This window comes from Aulonocara sp. 'chitande type north' Nkhata Bay, linkage group LG9 (genome assembly GCF_057382095.1).
Source record: "Aulonocara sp. 'chitande type north' Nkhata Bay isolate Kocher_YH1m ecotype deep benthic linkage group LG9, A_spYH_male_GT1.1, whole genome shotgun sequence".
NCBI lineage: Eukaryota > Metazoa > Chordata > Actinopteri > Cichliformes > Cichlidae > Aulonocara > Aulonocara sp. 'chitande type north' Nkhata Bay.
Window position 1 is genome coordinate 7,133,856 of NC_141352.1, and position 17,275 is coordinate 7,151,130.

General features: G+C 47.1%; 1 protein-coding gene across 11 annotated transcripts in view; it reads left to right on the forward strand.

Moving 5' to 3' along the window:
• LOC147321511 (receptor-type tyrosine-protein phosphatase mu-like) overlaps nt 1-17,275 on the forward strand; it is a 230,309-nt gene that overhangs the window by 445 nt on the left and 212,589 nt on the right. The window contains exon 1 of one of the 11 annotated variants that reach the window (XM_086305461.1): nt 9,338-9,867. The exons of 9 other annotated variants lie outside the window; for them this stretch is intronic. In XM_086305461.1, coding sequence (XP_086161587.1) covers nt 9,843-9,867 — 25 coding nt within the window. In that variant the 5' untranslated portion in view covers nt 9,338-9,842. Of the gene's footprint in view, nt 1-9,337; nt 9,868-10,908; nt 13,108-17,275 lie in introns of those variants that run through there. One more of the 11 variants, XM_086305460.1, reaches the window with a different exon arrangement.

Below are 17,275 nucleotides of genomic sequence, written 5' to 3' on the forward strand. Positions count from 1 at the left end.
CGAGTTTTCTGTCGGAACCAGAACCAGCTAAGTCGCTTTATTCTGTCACGTGACGGCAGTAGACCTCGGTAGAGTCCAGCTTTCTAACCGAAGTGCGTTCACATTCTGCCCGGTGTTGTTTTATGAACCCAAACTAACCGACTGATCGATCAGATGATCGGAAACATAATCGGCTCTGATGATGTCACAGTCCTGCTTCTCCAACAGTAGAATCTATCAATAGAACAGAGTAGAAACAGACACAAGAGCAGGCTGACTGCGTGTGAAGCAGGACAGGCTGAAGTCCGTCATTACACAAATGGATTTGTGATTGATGGTATTGATCTGATCGGCTGGACGCTCTGCTGCAGAACCCAGAGTAGAACCCACAATAGAACACAGCAGATGTTTGCAGTAGAATCAGTGAGGTCGCAGCACAGAGCTGAGATGAATCCCTTTGAATTCATGTGAAGTAGAACTCACGCAGCCACATTTGACCGTATTGATCATATTGATTATATTTGGAGTGTTTTCTCAGTGTTTTTCTGCAGGTGAAGAGTCACACAGTAGAATTAGTAGAAACCAGGATTGATTCTCCTCCCATACAAAAGTCTGTTTGAATTCTGACTCATTGAACAGTTGTGGGAATAAAAGTCACAGGTTTAAATATTGATCATATTTCTAATGCAGTGATCATGTTGCAGCAGAGTAGAATTGAAAATAGAGTCCAGTAGAAGCAGGACAGTAGAGGACAGTAGAACAGAGAATATGTGCCGCGGTGGGACTGTCTGATTTAAGGTCAGGCTGTTATTGATCGATTGCCCGTCTCTCAATAAAAACGACATGTTTGTGCGTTCGGTCCCGTTTCCTGATGTCGGCGTCGCTGCTCTGACTGTTGCATTCAAAGACTCGTTTGAACCAAAGCCCAGAGAAACAGCTCCATGAGAGCGCGTGTCGGCACGGCCACATCGATAAATCAATACCATGATTATTGATTAACAGTCTGGTTGTGTTCTCGAGGCTTTTCATGTCTCTGGTAACACCCAGGCTCTGCAGTGAGCCGCAGACATGTTGTGGATGTGTGTACTTGTACTGCAGTAGTACAGCCTGTGGATGTGAGGATGATGAAGGTGAGGTTGTTTTCAGTCAGCTGTTGTGCCTGTGCTCAGCTGATGGGGGCAACAGTGAGCAGACGGTCTCTCCTTTACTAAAGTTTACTTCTTCGTTTTTAAAAACAAAAGCTGTTCAGAGCAGATTTGATCGCCATGTCGACGCCTCTCCCTTCAACATCAGATCTGCACTCGGATTGGATTCAACACTGCGTCTTGGTCGCTTTTAAACGCTGCACCAAAAACTGGTCCACCCCAAGGATCGGGTCCCCCGACACAAACAGAGTAACATAGTGGTTCAAGGTTCAAGGTTCTTTATTTGTCACATGCATAGTTATACAAGTATAACACACAGTGAAATGTAGCCGGACACGCTGCTCGACATGTGCAAAATAATTGGGGGGGGTGTAGAGGAAAAACATTTTATATATATATATATATATATATATATATACATACAGTGGGGCAAAAAAGTATTTAGTCAGCCACCGATTGTGCAAGTTCCCCCACTTAAAATGATGACAGAGGTCAGTAATTTGCACCAGAGGTACACTTCAACTGTGAGAGACAGAATGTGAAAAAAAAATCCATGAATCCACATGGTAGGATTTGTAAAGAATTTATTGGTAAATCAGGGTGGAAAATAAGTATTTGGTCACCTCAAACAAGGAAAATCTCTGGCTCTCACAGACCTGTAACGTCTTCTGTAAGAAGCTTTTCTGTCCCCCACTCGTTACCTGTATGAATGGCACCTGTTTGAACTCATCATCTGTATAAAAGACACCTGTCCACAGCCTCAAACAGTCAGACTCCAAACTCCGCCATGGCCAAGACCAAAGAGCTTTCGAAGGACACCAGGAAAAGTATTGTAGACCTGCACCAGACTGGGAAGAGTGAATCTACAATAGGCAAGCAGCTTGGTGTGAAAAAATCAACTGTGGGAGCAATCATCAGAAAATGGAAGACATACAAGACCACTGATAATCTCCCTCCATCTGGGGCTCCACGCAAGATCTCATCCCGTGGGGTCAAAATGATCATGAGAACGGTGAGCAAAGATCCCAGAACCACACGGGGGGACCTGGTGAATGACCTGCAGAGAGCTGGGACCAAAGTAACAAAGGTCACCATCAGTAACACACTACAACGGCAGGGAATCAAATCCCGCAGTGCCAGACGTGTTCCGCTGCTGAAGCCAGTGCATGTCCAGGCCCGTCTGAAGTTTGCCAGAGAGCACATGGATGATACAGCAGAGGATTGGGAGAATGTCATGTGGTCAGATGAAACCAAAGTAGAACTTTTTGGTATAAACTCAACTCGTCGTGTTTGGAGGAAGAAGAATACTGAGTTGCATCCCAAGAACACCATACCTACTGTGAAGCATGGGGGTGGAAACATCATGCTATGGGGCTGTTTTTCTGCCAAGGGGACAGGACGACTGATCCGTGTTAAGGACAGAATGAATGGGGCCATGTATCGTGAGATTTTGAGCCAAAACCTCCTTCCATCAGTGGGAACTTTGAAGATGAAACGAGGCTGGGTCTTCCAACATGACGATGATCCAAAACACACCGCCCGGGCAACAAAGGAGTGGCTCCGTAAGAAGCATTTGAAAGTCCTGGAGTGGCCTAGCCAGTCTCCAGACCTCAACCCCATAGAAAATCTGTGGCGGGAGTTGAAAGTCCGTGTTGCTCGGCGACAGCCCCAAAACATCACTGCTCTCGAGAAGATCTGCATGGAGGAATGGGCCAAAATACCAGCTACTGTGTGTGCAAACCTGGTAAAGACCTATAGTAAACGTTTGACCTCTGTTATTGCCAACAAAGGTTATGTTACAAAGTATTGAGTTGTATTTTTGTTATTGACCAAATACTTATTTTCCACCCTGATTTACGAATAAATTCTTTACAAATCCTACCATGTGAATTCATGGATTTTTTTTTCACATTCTGTCTCTCACAGTTGAAGTGTACCTCTGGTGCAAATTACTGACCTGTGTCATTATTTTAAGTGGGGGAACTTGCACAATCGGTGGCTGACTAAATACTTTTTTGCCCCACTGTATATATATATATATATATACACATATAGTATATACACTGGGTGAATGTGCAGTAGTAGCAGCAAGCAGGTGAATTCTGTACATTAATATGAATAGATATCTGACTATTTTACAGGATAGACAATATAAACATATTTAAAATTAAAGGAATTGAAATGTACATTGTGCCTTGGTTTAGTGTCTGGAAGAGTCCTGTCTCAGTCAATTATAGATGATGTGAGAGGGCGGGTGTGTGTGTTTAGGGCACGGATGGTTTGGGGATAGAAGCTCCTCTTGAGTCTCTCTGTCCTTGCCCGGAAGATGCGGAACCTTCTACCAGATTGCAGAAGTTGGAACAGTTTGTTGCCAGGATGGGACGGGTCCTTCAGTATCTGTTCTGCTCTAGTCCGGCATCTCCTGGTGTAGGTGTCCTGAAGCGGGGGGAGAGCAATCCTGCAGCAGCGTTCTGCTGTACGGATCACTCTCTGGAGAGCTTTTTGGTCCTTCACACAGCTGTTCCCAAACCACGATGTCATGTTCTGTGTGAGGATGCTCTCCACAGCGCTGTTAAGTGCAGGAGGATTGGCAGGATTTATAATCGGGGAAACCAAACAACCTCTGGCGAAGAGGATGGTACAACACAGAAGAGCCACCTCGTCAGGCCAGGACTCTGCAGTCTGTTTACACCTACAGGCCAGTGGACACAGCGTGGGACACTTTCAAGGATGAGGATGTGAGGAACGCTGGTTTGAGGGTGGAGTCAAGGAGGCCATTTACGTGAAAAGGGAAAGACCATATCTGAATGGAGGAGGGGCCTAAGGGTCCATCTGTCACCATCTCACAATGCTGTGATTGCAGCCATTCCCACCTCTCTGTGAACAAGACTCATTGATCAGAGGTCTTTGATCATAAACTGACCTCACAGCCTGTGTGCAGTCAGTGCTGCTGCTGTTCATAAGACTGAAACCTGCAGTCAGCTGAAACCGAAGGAGTCACCTGTCGATGACTGATCCTCCCACTGAAGACGTCCAGGTGAACAGAACCAACGTTTTGGGGCGGTTCTTCTGCTGTCAGTGGGCGTGTCCATCAGTCCCATACTGTAACGCTCATCAGGAGTTCTTCAGGACAAAGAATCAAGTTCCAGCTGAATCAGCACGACTTTATATCTGATGTATAAATCCTTTTTAACAAGTCGCTGTGGGCGGTGCTGCTGTTTGACTGCTGTTGGGCAGCAGTGTGCGGATCCATCTTGTGGAGGTTTCATGAATGTTTCTAGAGCTTGTACAGCTCATTGATTCTCTGGTCTTTAATGGTCTAACTCTGGGATTTGGTTCCCATTACTGGGAAAAACCTGAGAAGTCTTCCCTGAGGGCAGACATGTTGCCTGTAGTTCTGCTGATGGCTCAGAAATATCTGGAGATGTCAGGAAGTGTTCACATCCTTCACTGCAGTAAAAGCAGCAGAACAACAACGAATAACGAACGATAACGCGGCGCCCAGAATCTCAGAGTTTAGGTTTCCGTGACTGCTGGATGGAAGCAGGTGGAGTCGGGGATGATCAGGACGGAAGTCCAGAAGAAGACTGTGGAGTCAGCTTCAGGAGTCAAACTGCAGGAGACCAGGAGCTTCTGTCTGCAGCCTGAGGGTGCGTTTGATTTCTCCTCCTGTCCGCCCCTCTCTGCTGCACATATGGACAGCTGCAGGGTGTGTGTGTGTGTGTGTGTGTGTGTGTGTGTGTGTGTGTGTGTGTGTGTGTGTGTGTGAATGAAACTCTCTGTGGTTTGAGTCTAAGATGGCCGCCATGCCCTGATAACGGCGGAGATGGAGCGCAGCTAATGAGCATGCCCGGTGGTTGGGTTCAGGTGGGAGTTTGTGTTGTTGTTTTTTGTTCTTTAGCATCCTGTTAATGAGCCTTTGTCCTGAGATTTCCAAATTAAAAGTCTCTGACTGCAAAGCAGCCTCCTGTGGCCTCCACTCTGATGATCTTTGAGTCTTTGAACCTTTTAAAAGCAGTACTTTTGTCCATTACGGGTAATTCACAGCAGTCTGTCCAGGTGCACTGTGGGTAATGTAGGCTGTGGTTCTCATGGAGTGAAAACATGTGGGAGTGAGTGTGGTGGAAGGTGCACAGAGACACCTGGACTCAGAGACGGGCTGTAATTAGAGAGCTACTGTTAACTCAGCAACACAAACACACACACACACACACACACACACACACACACACACACACACACACACACACACACACACACACACACTCCCGGTGTGTCCAGGTTCAGGACTGTCGCTGATTCAGGACTTTAGCCTTTCCTCCTGAGTGTGTGAGTTTCTGTGTGTGTTCAGATGAAGTCAGCTCTTTGTTCTGTCTCGTCAGGGTTTTAATGAAGCTCACAGATTAACCTCACACTGCGCACTCAGGTGTGTGTGTGTGTGTGTGTCGAGGGTCCTCAGTGAGTTAATTATCTCTCCTCACACCTCTGAGACCTTCACTTCCTTCCTCTTCTTCTTCTTTGTTTCTCAAAGGCAGCTCCGTCTGACCAATCACAGTCCGTCCTTCCTGTCATGTGATCAGCATTGACTGTGTGTCTGACGGTTTATTTGTATGTTTAAAAATCATGCAGTGGATTTCATTCTTGTGTTCAGGTTGGGTCATGTGATCACATGATCAGAGGAAACGACCTCTTAGTAATGTAAAAGTATGCAGCTAGCTCCGGTCACGATGTTACGATGCTGCGCTCACACCAACCGTCACGGCGCCATCAGCTGACCGTTTCTGTGAATGGTGGCTGTGTAACGCTACACATGCATCTTTGTATGCGATTGATCAAAGCCTGCTACGTTTGTTACAAAAGTACCTGATAGATTATCTGCTGTTTAACAGTAGCAGCTGTATAACAGGACCTGGTATATACAGTAAACAGAGACTGCAGCGTGTTGTGCGCTCTGCTGAGAAGGTGATTGGCTGCAGACTCCCATCTCTGCAGGACCTGTACGCCTCCAGGACACTGGGGCGTACAGCTCGGCTCACAGCTGACCGTTCTCACCCTGGACACAGTCTGTTTGACCTGCTCCCCTCAGGCAGGAGGCTCCGGTCCATTCGCACCAGAACCTCTCGCCATAAGAACAGTTTCTTCCCCTCTGCTGTCGGACACACGAACAATAACCATATGACTGTCCCCACCACTAACACATGACCCTACGCTGTGTCACTGCATCATTCCATGTTTGGCACTGATCACCACCTGCACTCATGTATATATCATGTATATATCATGTATATATCAATCTACTTAGTACTTAAATTTTTATTCTTATTTTTATTTTCATGTCTATTTAAGCGCAATTTATGACAGTATGTTTGCACTGAAGCACCGCAGCAATTTCCTAATGTTGTAAGCCTGCTCAACATTTGGCAATAAAACCCTTTCTGATTCTGATTTTGAAATGTAAACAGTAGTAGCATAAAAGTATCTCGTGTACTTGAGTCAGATGTTCAGCGCTGATGAAGGGAAACTGTGTCTTCATGCAGAAACTGAAAAGTGCTCCAGACAGCAAGCCACGAGAAACCCCTAGTTCTGTGTGTGTGTGTGTGTGTGTGTGTGTGTGTGTGTGTGTGTGTGTGTGTGTGTGTGTGTGTGTGTGTGTGTGTGTGTGCGCTATCAGGGTGCTTCTTAAGCCAATTGAGGCTTTTAGCTGCTGTACAGTCACCTTTAATAGTGTTAGTGTAGTGAGCCGCTCAGTGACTGTGTGTGTGCGCTCTCTCAGATCTTCACCTCTGCACTGATTGAAATAATGAGCTGTGTGTGGCGATGGAGTTCCCTGAGCGATGAGGGCTGTGGCTCCGTGTTTGATGGTTCTACCTGAGCAGGTAAAAACCGAGCACGCCGTCACAACTGTCGGCTAACAGGCGACAACGCTCCAACCTTTCTGCAACTAAACGAGCGTCTCAGTTTGTGAGCCGGCAGCAGAAAAGCTTCTCTGAGCTCACAAAGATCAAACTGGGCACGTCTGATTACTAATCGATCGATCTGTGGATACCAGGAAGTACAAACCAGCTGCTTCCTCTGGAGGAAACTTTAGAGACGCAGCTTCTCCAGGTTTTCAGTTTTCACTTCAGGGTCGGGCGATTGGACAAATAAATCGCCCTCGTGTTTACAAGGGTGATTTCTTTCTTTATTTGCCCATGAGTACGTTTGCTCGTAATGATGGAGCTAATAGAAGCAGTCAACAGAAATAATAGTTGTAACTGCACCCTCTTTTATCTGCAAGAAAATGCCCCGTCCTCAGAGTGTCCTCAGTCCTGAGAGTACTTCAGTCCTTTGCTGTACGTCTGCACAAGCTTTGGTTACATTCTTAGGTTTACCTCTTTCATCCGGTTTAAAGCCAAAGAAATCCCAAATTAGTTCGTCCATGTTTGGCCTTTTTCTGTGTTGTAAACGCACAAATAGTCCAATGATTGCATGGCTCCACTCATAAAAAGTCATGCACGAATATATCGCCCATTGTTGACTATTGGACTTACGATTGTTGGTTGGAACATTTTTACGTATCGCCCAACCATACTGCACTGGAACAATTCAATCAGTCAGACTCGGCGCGTGTTTAAAGTTCGGTAAGTTTGTGATGTGTTTGATTGTATCGCCAGATTACAGTCAGAAATGCGGCGAAGTGAAAAAGCTTTTTAGTGAACTGTCTGCACGGTTGTTGATCATGTGAGTGCAGACAGGAGGCAAAGGTGTTCTGGCCTCTTCAGCCTCTGCCTGCTGCTTTGCAACCCGCCCAGCTCCCTGTCCTGTCCCTGAGCTGGCCGTCAGTGATTGGCTGTGAAGGACACGGAGGATGTGCAGAATGTTTTGTGCTGTTGTGTTGTGTCCTGTGCATTCCGCTCAGAGTTCGTGTTTTGTAATAAATAAATGAATCTGCTCCTCATCTCCCGCCTGCAGCTTCCTGTTTGTGTTCGAGTCTTTTAAAAAATCTTTGTTGGCTTTAATCTCCCTGTAAATCCACATCTAAGTATCAGAGGCAGCAGAGGCACCACTTTTTGTGTGTTTGCGCTGGATTAAAGCTGCCCTGGCGGGCCAAGATGCTGCTGTGCCCCCCACTCCCCAGATTAACACGCCGCCTTCAGACGCTGTGTCTGCAAACCCAGCGGGGATTAAAGGAGCCGGATTAAAACTCTCTTTGTTTAATGTGTGAGATGAGATCAACGCTGCGGAGAAGGAGGCCGGTGTCAGCGCTAAGCTCTGTCTCCGAGATCCGCATCTTCTCCGGTCCCCGAACTCTCCGCAGGACAGCGAGGTCTCTAATGCTCGAGGCGCCGGTCGAGGTCACGTCACCAACACCAGCGGATAACGAGAAAGTGAAGATCCAGGAGAAAATCCTGTTTTCTGGAATCACAGACGTGAGGATGAAAAGGGAGGAGATAAAGGGAGTTTTGCCTGATGCACACACACAGACACACACACAGCGTGGGACAGAGTGAAGTTGAGGCCATGGTTTGCAGCTCAAACACACTCACATCTGAATTTAAGCAGCTTGAAGGCCAAACCACAAAACTGAAACGCTCCTCAAAGACCCCACCCCTCCCATGCTCTAATGTTACCTGTTTACCTAACATCTTGCCATGGTGACAGTAAACCCACTCACCCACAGCCTGTGAATCCTGGCTCAGATCACCATGTACCTGTAGGGTGGAGGCCCTGCGGTGATCCTGAGAAACCCCAACGATTAGACCACCAGCCGCGCTTTGGCGACAGTAGGAAGGAAGAACTCCCTCTTAACCCAAAGAAACCTCCAGCAGAACCAGGCTCAGGGAGGGGAGGGGCCTCTCGGCTTGTAAGCCAGATCAGGGTATTGATTTTATGAGTGACTTTTTCACATCTGGTTCTGGTTCTGGTTCCTGTTCCGGTTTCCCTGATTCAGACGTGTGTGGCGCCTGGAGGAGTCATGTGACCCTGCTGTCAGAGTGGGCGTTAGCTGCTTATGGGTGGGTTCAGCTTATAAAACTTCTCACAGCTCTCACAGGGAAACATGTCTGTGGGTCAGGCAGGCAGCAGAAGGCCACTGACGGAGCTGATGGAGCTGACGGGGGCGAGAACGTGTACCTACGTAAATAAGCGACAGGTGTTTGTTTAAGGAAAGCGTGGAGCTGATGGAGCTCAAAGTCCAGATACACCCGCTGTGAGCTGCACGCACTCCGGCCTCCTGCTCCGACTTGCTGTTTGTCAGATTAATGAAATTATTTCTACGACATCAGATTATAAAGAAGAGTCAGCATGTCTTCAGGAGATTACACACACACACACACACACACACACACACTGCATGGAGAGAGGGTGTGTGTGTGTGTTTAATCCGTGTCCAGAGATGTCAGTCTGATTAGTGCTGTGCCCCAAATCCCTGATCATATTCACAGGATTATTGTTTGAAGACGATGTGTGTGTGTGTCCGTGTGTGTGTGTGTGTGTTAAGATGCTTCCTGCCTGCTCAGCGCGACTTTAAGCTCATCTGTTGGTGCTCACTGAGCGCGTGCAGACCCTCAGACTGACTGCTTGGTTTTTACAGCAAACAGAAAAAGATTCTAATAAATCAATAATTCTGTAACAACGATCGATGAGCGCCGCACTCTGACTGTCCTACCTGAGCCGCATTCAGGTGTAGCCGGAGCCATGGGACTCGTTTTTATATTTCATGTTTTCTGACAGCTGAATATGACATTCATATCTACACTCATAAGTAAGAACCCAACTCCTCCTTTAATACAAGTGTGTGTGTGTGTCTGTGTGTGCCGACGGTGAGATGAGAGGAAGGCAGAATAAATATTTTATTAAGATTTTAACGCTTTCTCTTTCTTATCATAATCATTATGTTAATGATCTGAAAGTGCTGCCAGCTAACAGATAGCACAGGCGCACACGCACACACAAACGCACACACACAGTTTCCTATAGTGCTGTTAAACCCTACAGTGACTTCAGGCCCAGTAGCTGCTTTAACCTAAATTACTACAGTAAATATTCATATGCAGCCTGTGTGTGTGTGTGTTTGTGTGTGCGTGCATGCGTGTGTGTGTGGGCTGGGTTGAATTGTTGGTTTTCCTAACTGAAGCGAGGTGAAGTATATCCAAAAGAAGAAAATCATAACATGAAGTGGTCGGAGCGTTTTGCTCCTCCAGTTTACCTGATGGTTGTTTGACGCTGATTTCACAGCGATGGCGGCGTCTGATTGGCTGAATATGTCCTGTGGCTTCACCATGCTTATAATGGTGCCAGTTTAATAGTAAATCTGAAACCTTTGGAGAAAAAGAGAACAACGGCCCTAAAGGAGCGTTTCAAAGATGGAGACAGGCGTTAGTCTATGACACACCTGCAGCCAAATGGGACACGCAGACGCCGTGTGGGGTTTGAAACTGGGACCTCGTTTCATGGCAGCACTAACCACTGCTCCACCACGCCATGACGGGGGTTATAAAGGCTCACTGTTACTTAGGGATGGGTATCGTTTAGGTTTTATCCGATACCAGTACCAAACCGGTACTTTTGAAACGGTGCCGGTGCTTAAACGGTGCTCAAACCGGTGCTTAAAGAATGGAGAACACAAAATTGGTCCAAAAACCTCTCATGTTCAGCTGTTTTTTTTGTAAAAAGATAACAATGTTAGCCTTTTCTGCAGCTATGGGGCATATATGGCATCACTCTTGGCTGGAAGCAGTGCTTAAACAATGGGGAAAAAAACACAAACTTTGTCCGAAAACCTCTCATGTTTAACTGTTTCCCACTTTTTCTTTGGTCATTTTAGCCTTTTTGGCCAGGGTGAAGGGAGTATCTGCCATCAAACAAGAGGACAGCCGCATGTAGCTATGATGATGTTTGCTAGTTCACCTTACATGCATTAATGTAATAACGTGGTTAGCCTACTCAACGTAAATTACACACGAACAACATTAAGCTACTCACGCAGAGAAGAACGGCTGCTGCTGCATCATCATCCTCATCATTTCTGCTACACTGGCAGGGCTAGGGGCCAGGACTCTCCTCTTCGGGTCTTTGGGGGATGTTGCTAACTCCGGGTCCGATAACAGGCAACCCACCCGCAGTAGATGTGCACGGTGTGAGGTCTCGCAGCAAGCTATCAAATACGGCGCATTTCTCGGCTTTTAAAAAAAAACCCGCTATGCGTCGCCAGGTGTTTCATCAGATTTGAGGTGTTACCTCCTTTGACAGTATCACAGTATCAGCTTAAAGCACTTGTTGCTGCTGAGTTTGCATCTTTTGCTGTGAAGTACAGCCAGAGTTTGACCGCTTCGCCTTGGGCATTTTTAATCTGTAGCTCTGCTCTAAAAGAACGTATGTACCTGGGCCCACCTACTACGCTCGCAAAGGTAAAATGATTGGCTAGAATCCAAAGTGTATCACAGCTCAGGGGAAAAAAAGCACCGAAATAAAGCACCGAAATGTGCGCTGCTTTTCAGTCTGGTTACTACTGTTTATGTCAGAACCGGTGCCATCATGGCACAGGATACCGGTACCCATCCTTACTGTTACTGCTCTGAGCAGGAAGCTAAGACCGGCAGCCGCTCAGATCCACATGGTTTTCACACAGTCAGTGAAGGCACCACAGGAAGATTTTGTGAAATCACTTTTAGCAAGGTGTCTTCGCTTGTGTCGTAAAGTTGGGCGCCGCTGGCAGGCGGCAGCTGAGCCCGCCCGGCGTGAGCCGACCCGCTGCTGTCGGAAGCGTCTTTGTGCTGAGGACGAGTTTTTGGGTCAGAGCGAGCACCGGTGTCCTCGGGCGGCTTCAGACTCTTAATGTGCTACCAGACTCTGATTAATGATTGGCTGTATGTGTGTCAGAGCGTAACCGCAGGAAACCAAGACTCACCTCTGGGACCGGTCGAGGCTGAGCAAGGTTAAAGACATGCAGAGAGAGAGAGAGATTAGAGCTCTGTGATCGTCTTACTCGTTTGTAGGTGAAAGCGCTTTGATGTGACCTGATTCTTTGTTTCTGTGGGAAACCATCAAAGTTTTGGGGATTAAATGAATGTGTGTGTGTGTGTGTGTGTGTGTGTGTGTGTGTGTGTGTGTGTGTGTGTGTGTGTGTGTGTCAAGCAACCACAATCAGCACAAAAACAGGGACTAAAGAGGCAGAGCATGAAGTTCAAACAGAAGAAATATTCACAGCAGATATCGGCCGCAGGATGTCGGTGCGAGCAGCTGACCTGACGCTCTTCCCCTCGTCCTCCTCACCTTCCTCTTCCTGTGCCTGAGCCTCGTCATCAGTCCTGACAACGCAGCAAATATCACTTTGTAGTCAGAACAGCTTTTGGGAGCTTCCTTGTCTTTCTGACATGCAGGGCACGTGACACACACCATGAAGCTGCTTTACAGTAAAAAGTTAAGTGAAAAAAGTGAGATTCTTGTTTTTATTTTAGTCGTTAAGGACACACAGACGACTCCAGGGTTATTAGAAACGAGCCAAGGTGACACCTGCTCTGCGTGATGTCACATCGCAGACCAATAAACAGAAAACCTTCAGTTTCTTCTCCAAAACGAGGAAACCGAGTGAAACGCAGCCGTCGTGAGCACTTCCTCACAGAACCAACGCGATGGGTCAGCTTTCGCTTCTCTGATGTCTGAAACAGAAGAGCGTCGTCTGCACATCCACACACTTTGACCTGAAGCAACAGCTAGCCTGAGGCTCCTCGACTCCTCTACAGTTACTGCAAACACTCATTTTCTTTAAATTTGTCACCAGCTGAAGGACGTGTCACCTCCTTCAAACCTGAGTGAGACGCTCAAATGTCCAAAACCTTCAAACACAGAGGAAGGACAGCGAATCAGCACCAACACTGCTGACAGCTTCTCTGACTGAATATACACCTGTAGCTCAGGTGGTAGAGCAGAACATCATCTGCTGATTGGATGGTCGGTGGTTCAATCTCTGGCTCCCCCGTTGCTCTCTGGTGCATCAGACCATGTAAGTGTTCATATATTTGGTGGTATAATGCAGGCTGTATATTTTGTGCATGTGCAGAGGATGAGAATAAAATGTTTTCAGAGTGTTATTAAATTAGCTGTGAGGGCAGTGAACAGCTCATTAGTCCAGCCTGCGTGTCGTTGTGAGTTTCATGAAATCAGAGTAATGAGCTCACAGCTTCATTTCTAAAAATGCTCTTTAGTCCTGATAATCAGTCTGAGGACAAACAAACGCTTCAGGAGTTCTTCGCTAACTCCTCCGTCTGCCTCTGATGCTGCACCAAACTATGAGCAGCAGAAAGAAAGGAGAGACAGGCTGACCCAGGATCAGCCTCACAGGTGGAGGCCCATGTCTGAGTGCCCCCCAGGCCTGCCTTGCAGCACAGTTACATTAAAGTCCCAGCGCCGTCAGGGAGCTGCAGGCACATCCAGGCGATGGAAGTGCCTGGTGGTAGTACTACTAGTAGTAGTAGTACGCAGTAGTAGTAGTAGTATAAAAAAGTAAGTAAGTAAATAAAATTAAAAAAATTTAAAAAGCGCTTTACAAAGAAACACGCTTTGTGTTTTATTTTTGTATTAATTTATTCTGTAGTTTATTTTTATTTTGTTTATTCGGTCGTCAAAGGAGCTTGCAAAGAAAAGCGTCTGGACTTCTTTAAGTTACTTGAAGACGTTTCACCTCTCATCCGAGAAGCTTCTTCAGTTCTGATGAGTTCGGATGAGAGGTGAAACGTCTTCAAGTAACTTAAAGAAGTCCAGACGCTTTTCTTTGCAAGCTCCTTTGACTACGATGACCTGGATGACTGAGAACCTTCACAGACATGTTTATTCAGTCACACTTAAACCAGCGTGAGGTCATCCATCAGTCGACCAATCACAGCAGCTCTCTGACTGCCGACACTGATGCGCTGTGTTGATGCGCCCGGCTGTGCGCTGCGTCCGTCCGTTGTGTGGTTCCTGGGGGACGAGACCTTTTCTGCCTCCGCCAGGCGGAACGATAACCCCCCCCCCCCTCCCACCCCCCTGCTGAAGGCTGGAGATGACCTTCTGTGTGCTGGGGGGAGGAAGGGTGTGAGGATGGGGGCTGGTTCAGGCTGTGGTGTGCTCTTCGTGAGCTGGAGGTGCCATCCTCAGCATTTACTCACTCCTGTGGTTGTGAGCCGTTCTCCTTCATTTATTCGATGGATTGTTTGTGTGTCTGCTGCTGTGAGAGCAGCGCCCCCTGTCTGTGCGCTCCTGAACTACACACCTGATCCTGGAAGCCTGATATGAAAAACGTTAGTGTTTAATGGAACCGTTTCTCTCTGCTGCCCCTGCTGGCCATACAGAGACCCTGCGAGAGGCCCTACCTGTGAAGGTGCCCAGGATGACTAAAGCTGGGCATACATTCAGTCGCGTTATTCAGCTTCTGCTCAAACTGTACGATTGACTCGCAGGGGTTAGAAGGTCGTAGGTCACGATGCAGGGCCTCACACTATACGGCCCGATGCTCTGATGCGACCTGAGTGCTCACACTGTGCGTCCATAACAGAAAATCTGTCGCTCGCTCTCCCTCTCTGTCTTTCACTCACACAGACACACACCACCATCAACTTTGCTAAATTGCTAATGAAAAATCAGGCAGCTGTTATTGAGCAGCAGTGTAAATCCAACTATTTTCATGGTTGTTGTGGTCGTGATGATTTTGTCAGGCCACATCGAAAAGGCTCGGATGAGCTTTCCAAAGTTCTACAAGTGCCTCCATCGCTTGTGTCCAGATCACACGCTGCTCCGTCTTTTCACCAACGTTTACGTGTTTGCGTGTGCGCAGTGTGAGTGGCTGCAGTGACACTCACAACGGTCATGTGGATTTCAAACAGGTTTGATTTTCCTACGACCAAGCAATTGATGATCGGGAGCTGGTCGTGAGGCGTTAATCGCTTCTCGTTACCCCGTGTATACTGCACGACGCACGATGAAGGCCAAACTCGGGCCGATCACCAAAACGGTCACACGACTGAAAAATCGGCTCAAAAAGGGCCAAAAATCGCAGAGTTTCTGCCCAGCAGAAGGAGACGCTTCGTCATGCTGTTTTATTTAATATGTGCTCTCAGAGTTTTAATTACAGACCACAGTTTTTACTAAGAGTTCGTTATTTCCTCTCTTTTACTCAAAGCGGTTTAAAAAAAAAAAAGCCTTTATCTGTTCATCATGTTTCAAAGCTTCATTTTAAGCATCAGTGCCACCCACACTGAAAAAATGCAGATTTTTCACAGTGTCCAGCTTTTATTGTGAAAATGTTGTGAATCAGTGAGCTTTCACTTTGAGCTTTAGTTCAACTCAGTTCTTTTTTATTTCAAACATATACATTCACCAACGTTTCATAAAATCATTCCATGCAGTTGTTTGAAAAGGAGTAGGCAGAAGTATATACTTATTTAGCCCTACCCCTTCAGGTTTACATCCTCATCATCTAAATTTGAACAACAAAAACGTATACAACGCCTTCAACTTAGAACATAACATCACAAAAAAATTATTTTCTCATGTTGAACTAAACTATATTTAGATTTGCTAATTTGCAGAAGAAAATAAAGTTCAATTATACGTGTAAACACAGGAAGGCCTTTAGCCATGCTGCATTAGTGCTGATGCTCTGGCTACTTGTACACGTGGTGTAGTATTGGTACTGCTGTCAGGTGATGACCTAGTTTATTGGTCAGTGGCAAAAGGTGAGTTAGAGTTGATGGGTGTGACCGAAAAGGTTCTCAGCGGTGTGCTGTGGGCTGATGATGATTTCAGTGGGTCACTCTGTGGAAACATGTCTGGTTCCACACACAGGGCTGCAGCACCAGCTCAGGTACAAGTGCATACTGATTGCATCATGCACCGGTGCTGTTACAGGGTGAAGGATAACCAGGACAGCTGAGGTCAGACAAGAGAGACAAAGACGTGAGGAAACACGGACCAATAAGGAATCCCTTCGTTCCTTCTTGGGATGCACTTTAATCTGGACCTTAATCTTCCATGTTTCTGGGTTATGAAATGTTCTAATCTGCTCTCTGGATTATCTGGATTTTTAACTGAAACCCTCGTTTGCACATGTCTCTGTGGCGACCCACAGCCTCAAAAGAAATCCACAAACACCAGAACAAAGCGCTGTCGGACACCCCAGGAGAACTCTGTCTGTCCGTCCATCCACCTGCTTATTGCAGTGAAGCTTGTAGGTGACTGAGCTGCTGCCCAGCTGTCTCAGGGCGGAGCTCGGTCAGGTCACCTGCAGCCTTCAGATATGTAATCATTGCGCATTTGTGACGTTATCGCTCACATTTTAATACCTTGATTATTTTTTAGGCTCAGGGACACCTGAATGCTGCTTTGGTCCAGACGGACCCTCTCAGACTGGCTGCGAGATGAAGCAGGATCTTCTCTCAGTTTCATTGTGGTCCAGAAAGTCCAAAGTTCTGGATCAGTTTTTTGTGTTTGGAGTCCTTGTTGGTTTTGAGAGCATGTGTGAGAATTTGTGGCGAGTGTCACTAAGCAGAGACAGGTGGGCTGGGTGCTTCAGTTTTGTGCAGAGCGTTGGGCGGGCGTGGACGTGCCGCTGTGACTTGCTGTGACTCGCAGTGACTGGCGGTGACAGATCTGATGTAGTTCACAGAGGACATGAAGACTGAGTGACAGCAGCTGTCCTCTGGCTCCAGAGTGGACGGTATGACTGATGAGGAAAGACAGCGGACACACGGAAACACTCAACCCTCCGCTGGCCATCGCTGCGCACACACACACTCACTGCAGACCGTCGCAGTATTAATAATAATAATCACTACTGTGCAGTCTGAACTGAGGGACCTACAGTTCGGTGCTGAGGGTCCAACCCACGAGCTGGCAGAGCCTCGCTGAGCAGCAGGAAGTGGCAGTGATGGTTTCCTGTGTGTCAGTGTGTCATGTCACTGTGGAGGAACGTTGGCCCACTTTGGTGTGTAGTATTCATCACAGCTCTGTGAGCTCTGCAGTCTGGTTGCTCCTCCCCCTGCTGACAGCTGCTAGGAGCTGCTGCTGTGCTGTGTGGACAAACATCTCCACTCTGGTGGACCTTGGTCCAGGGGTCTGGTGGGATCAGGCAGCTTTGTCCTACAGACCTTCAAAAGCAGCAGTAGCCACATGTATGGCTGGTATTTTCTCTAATG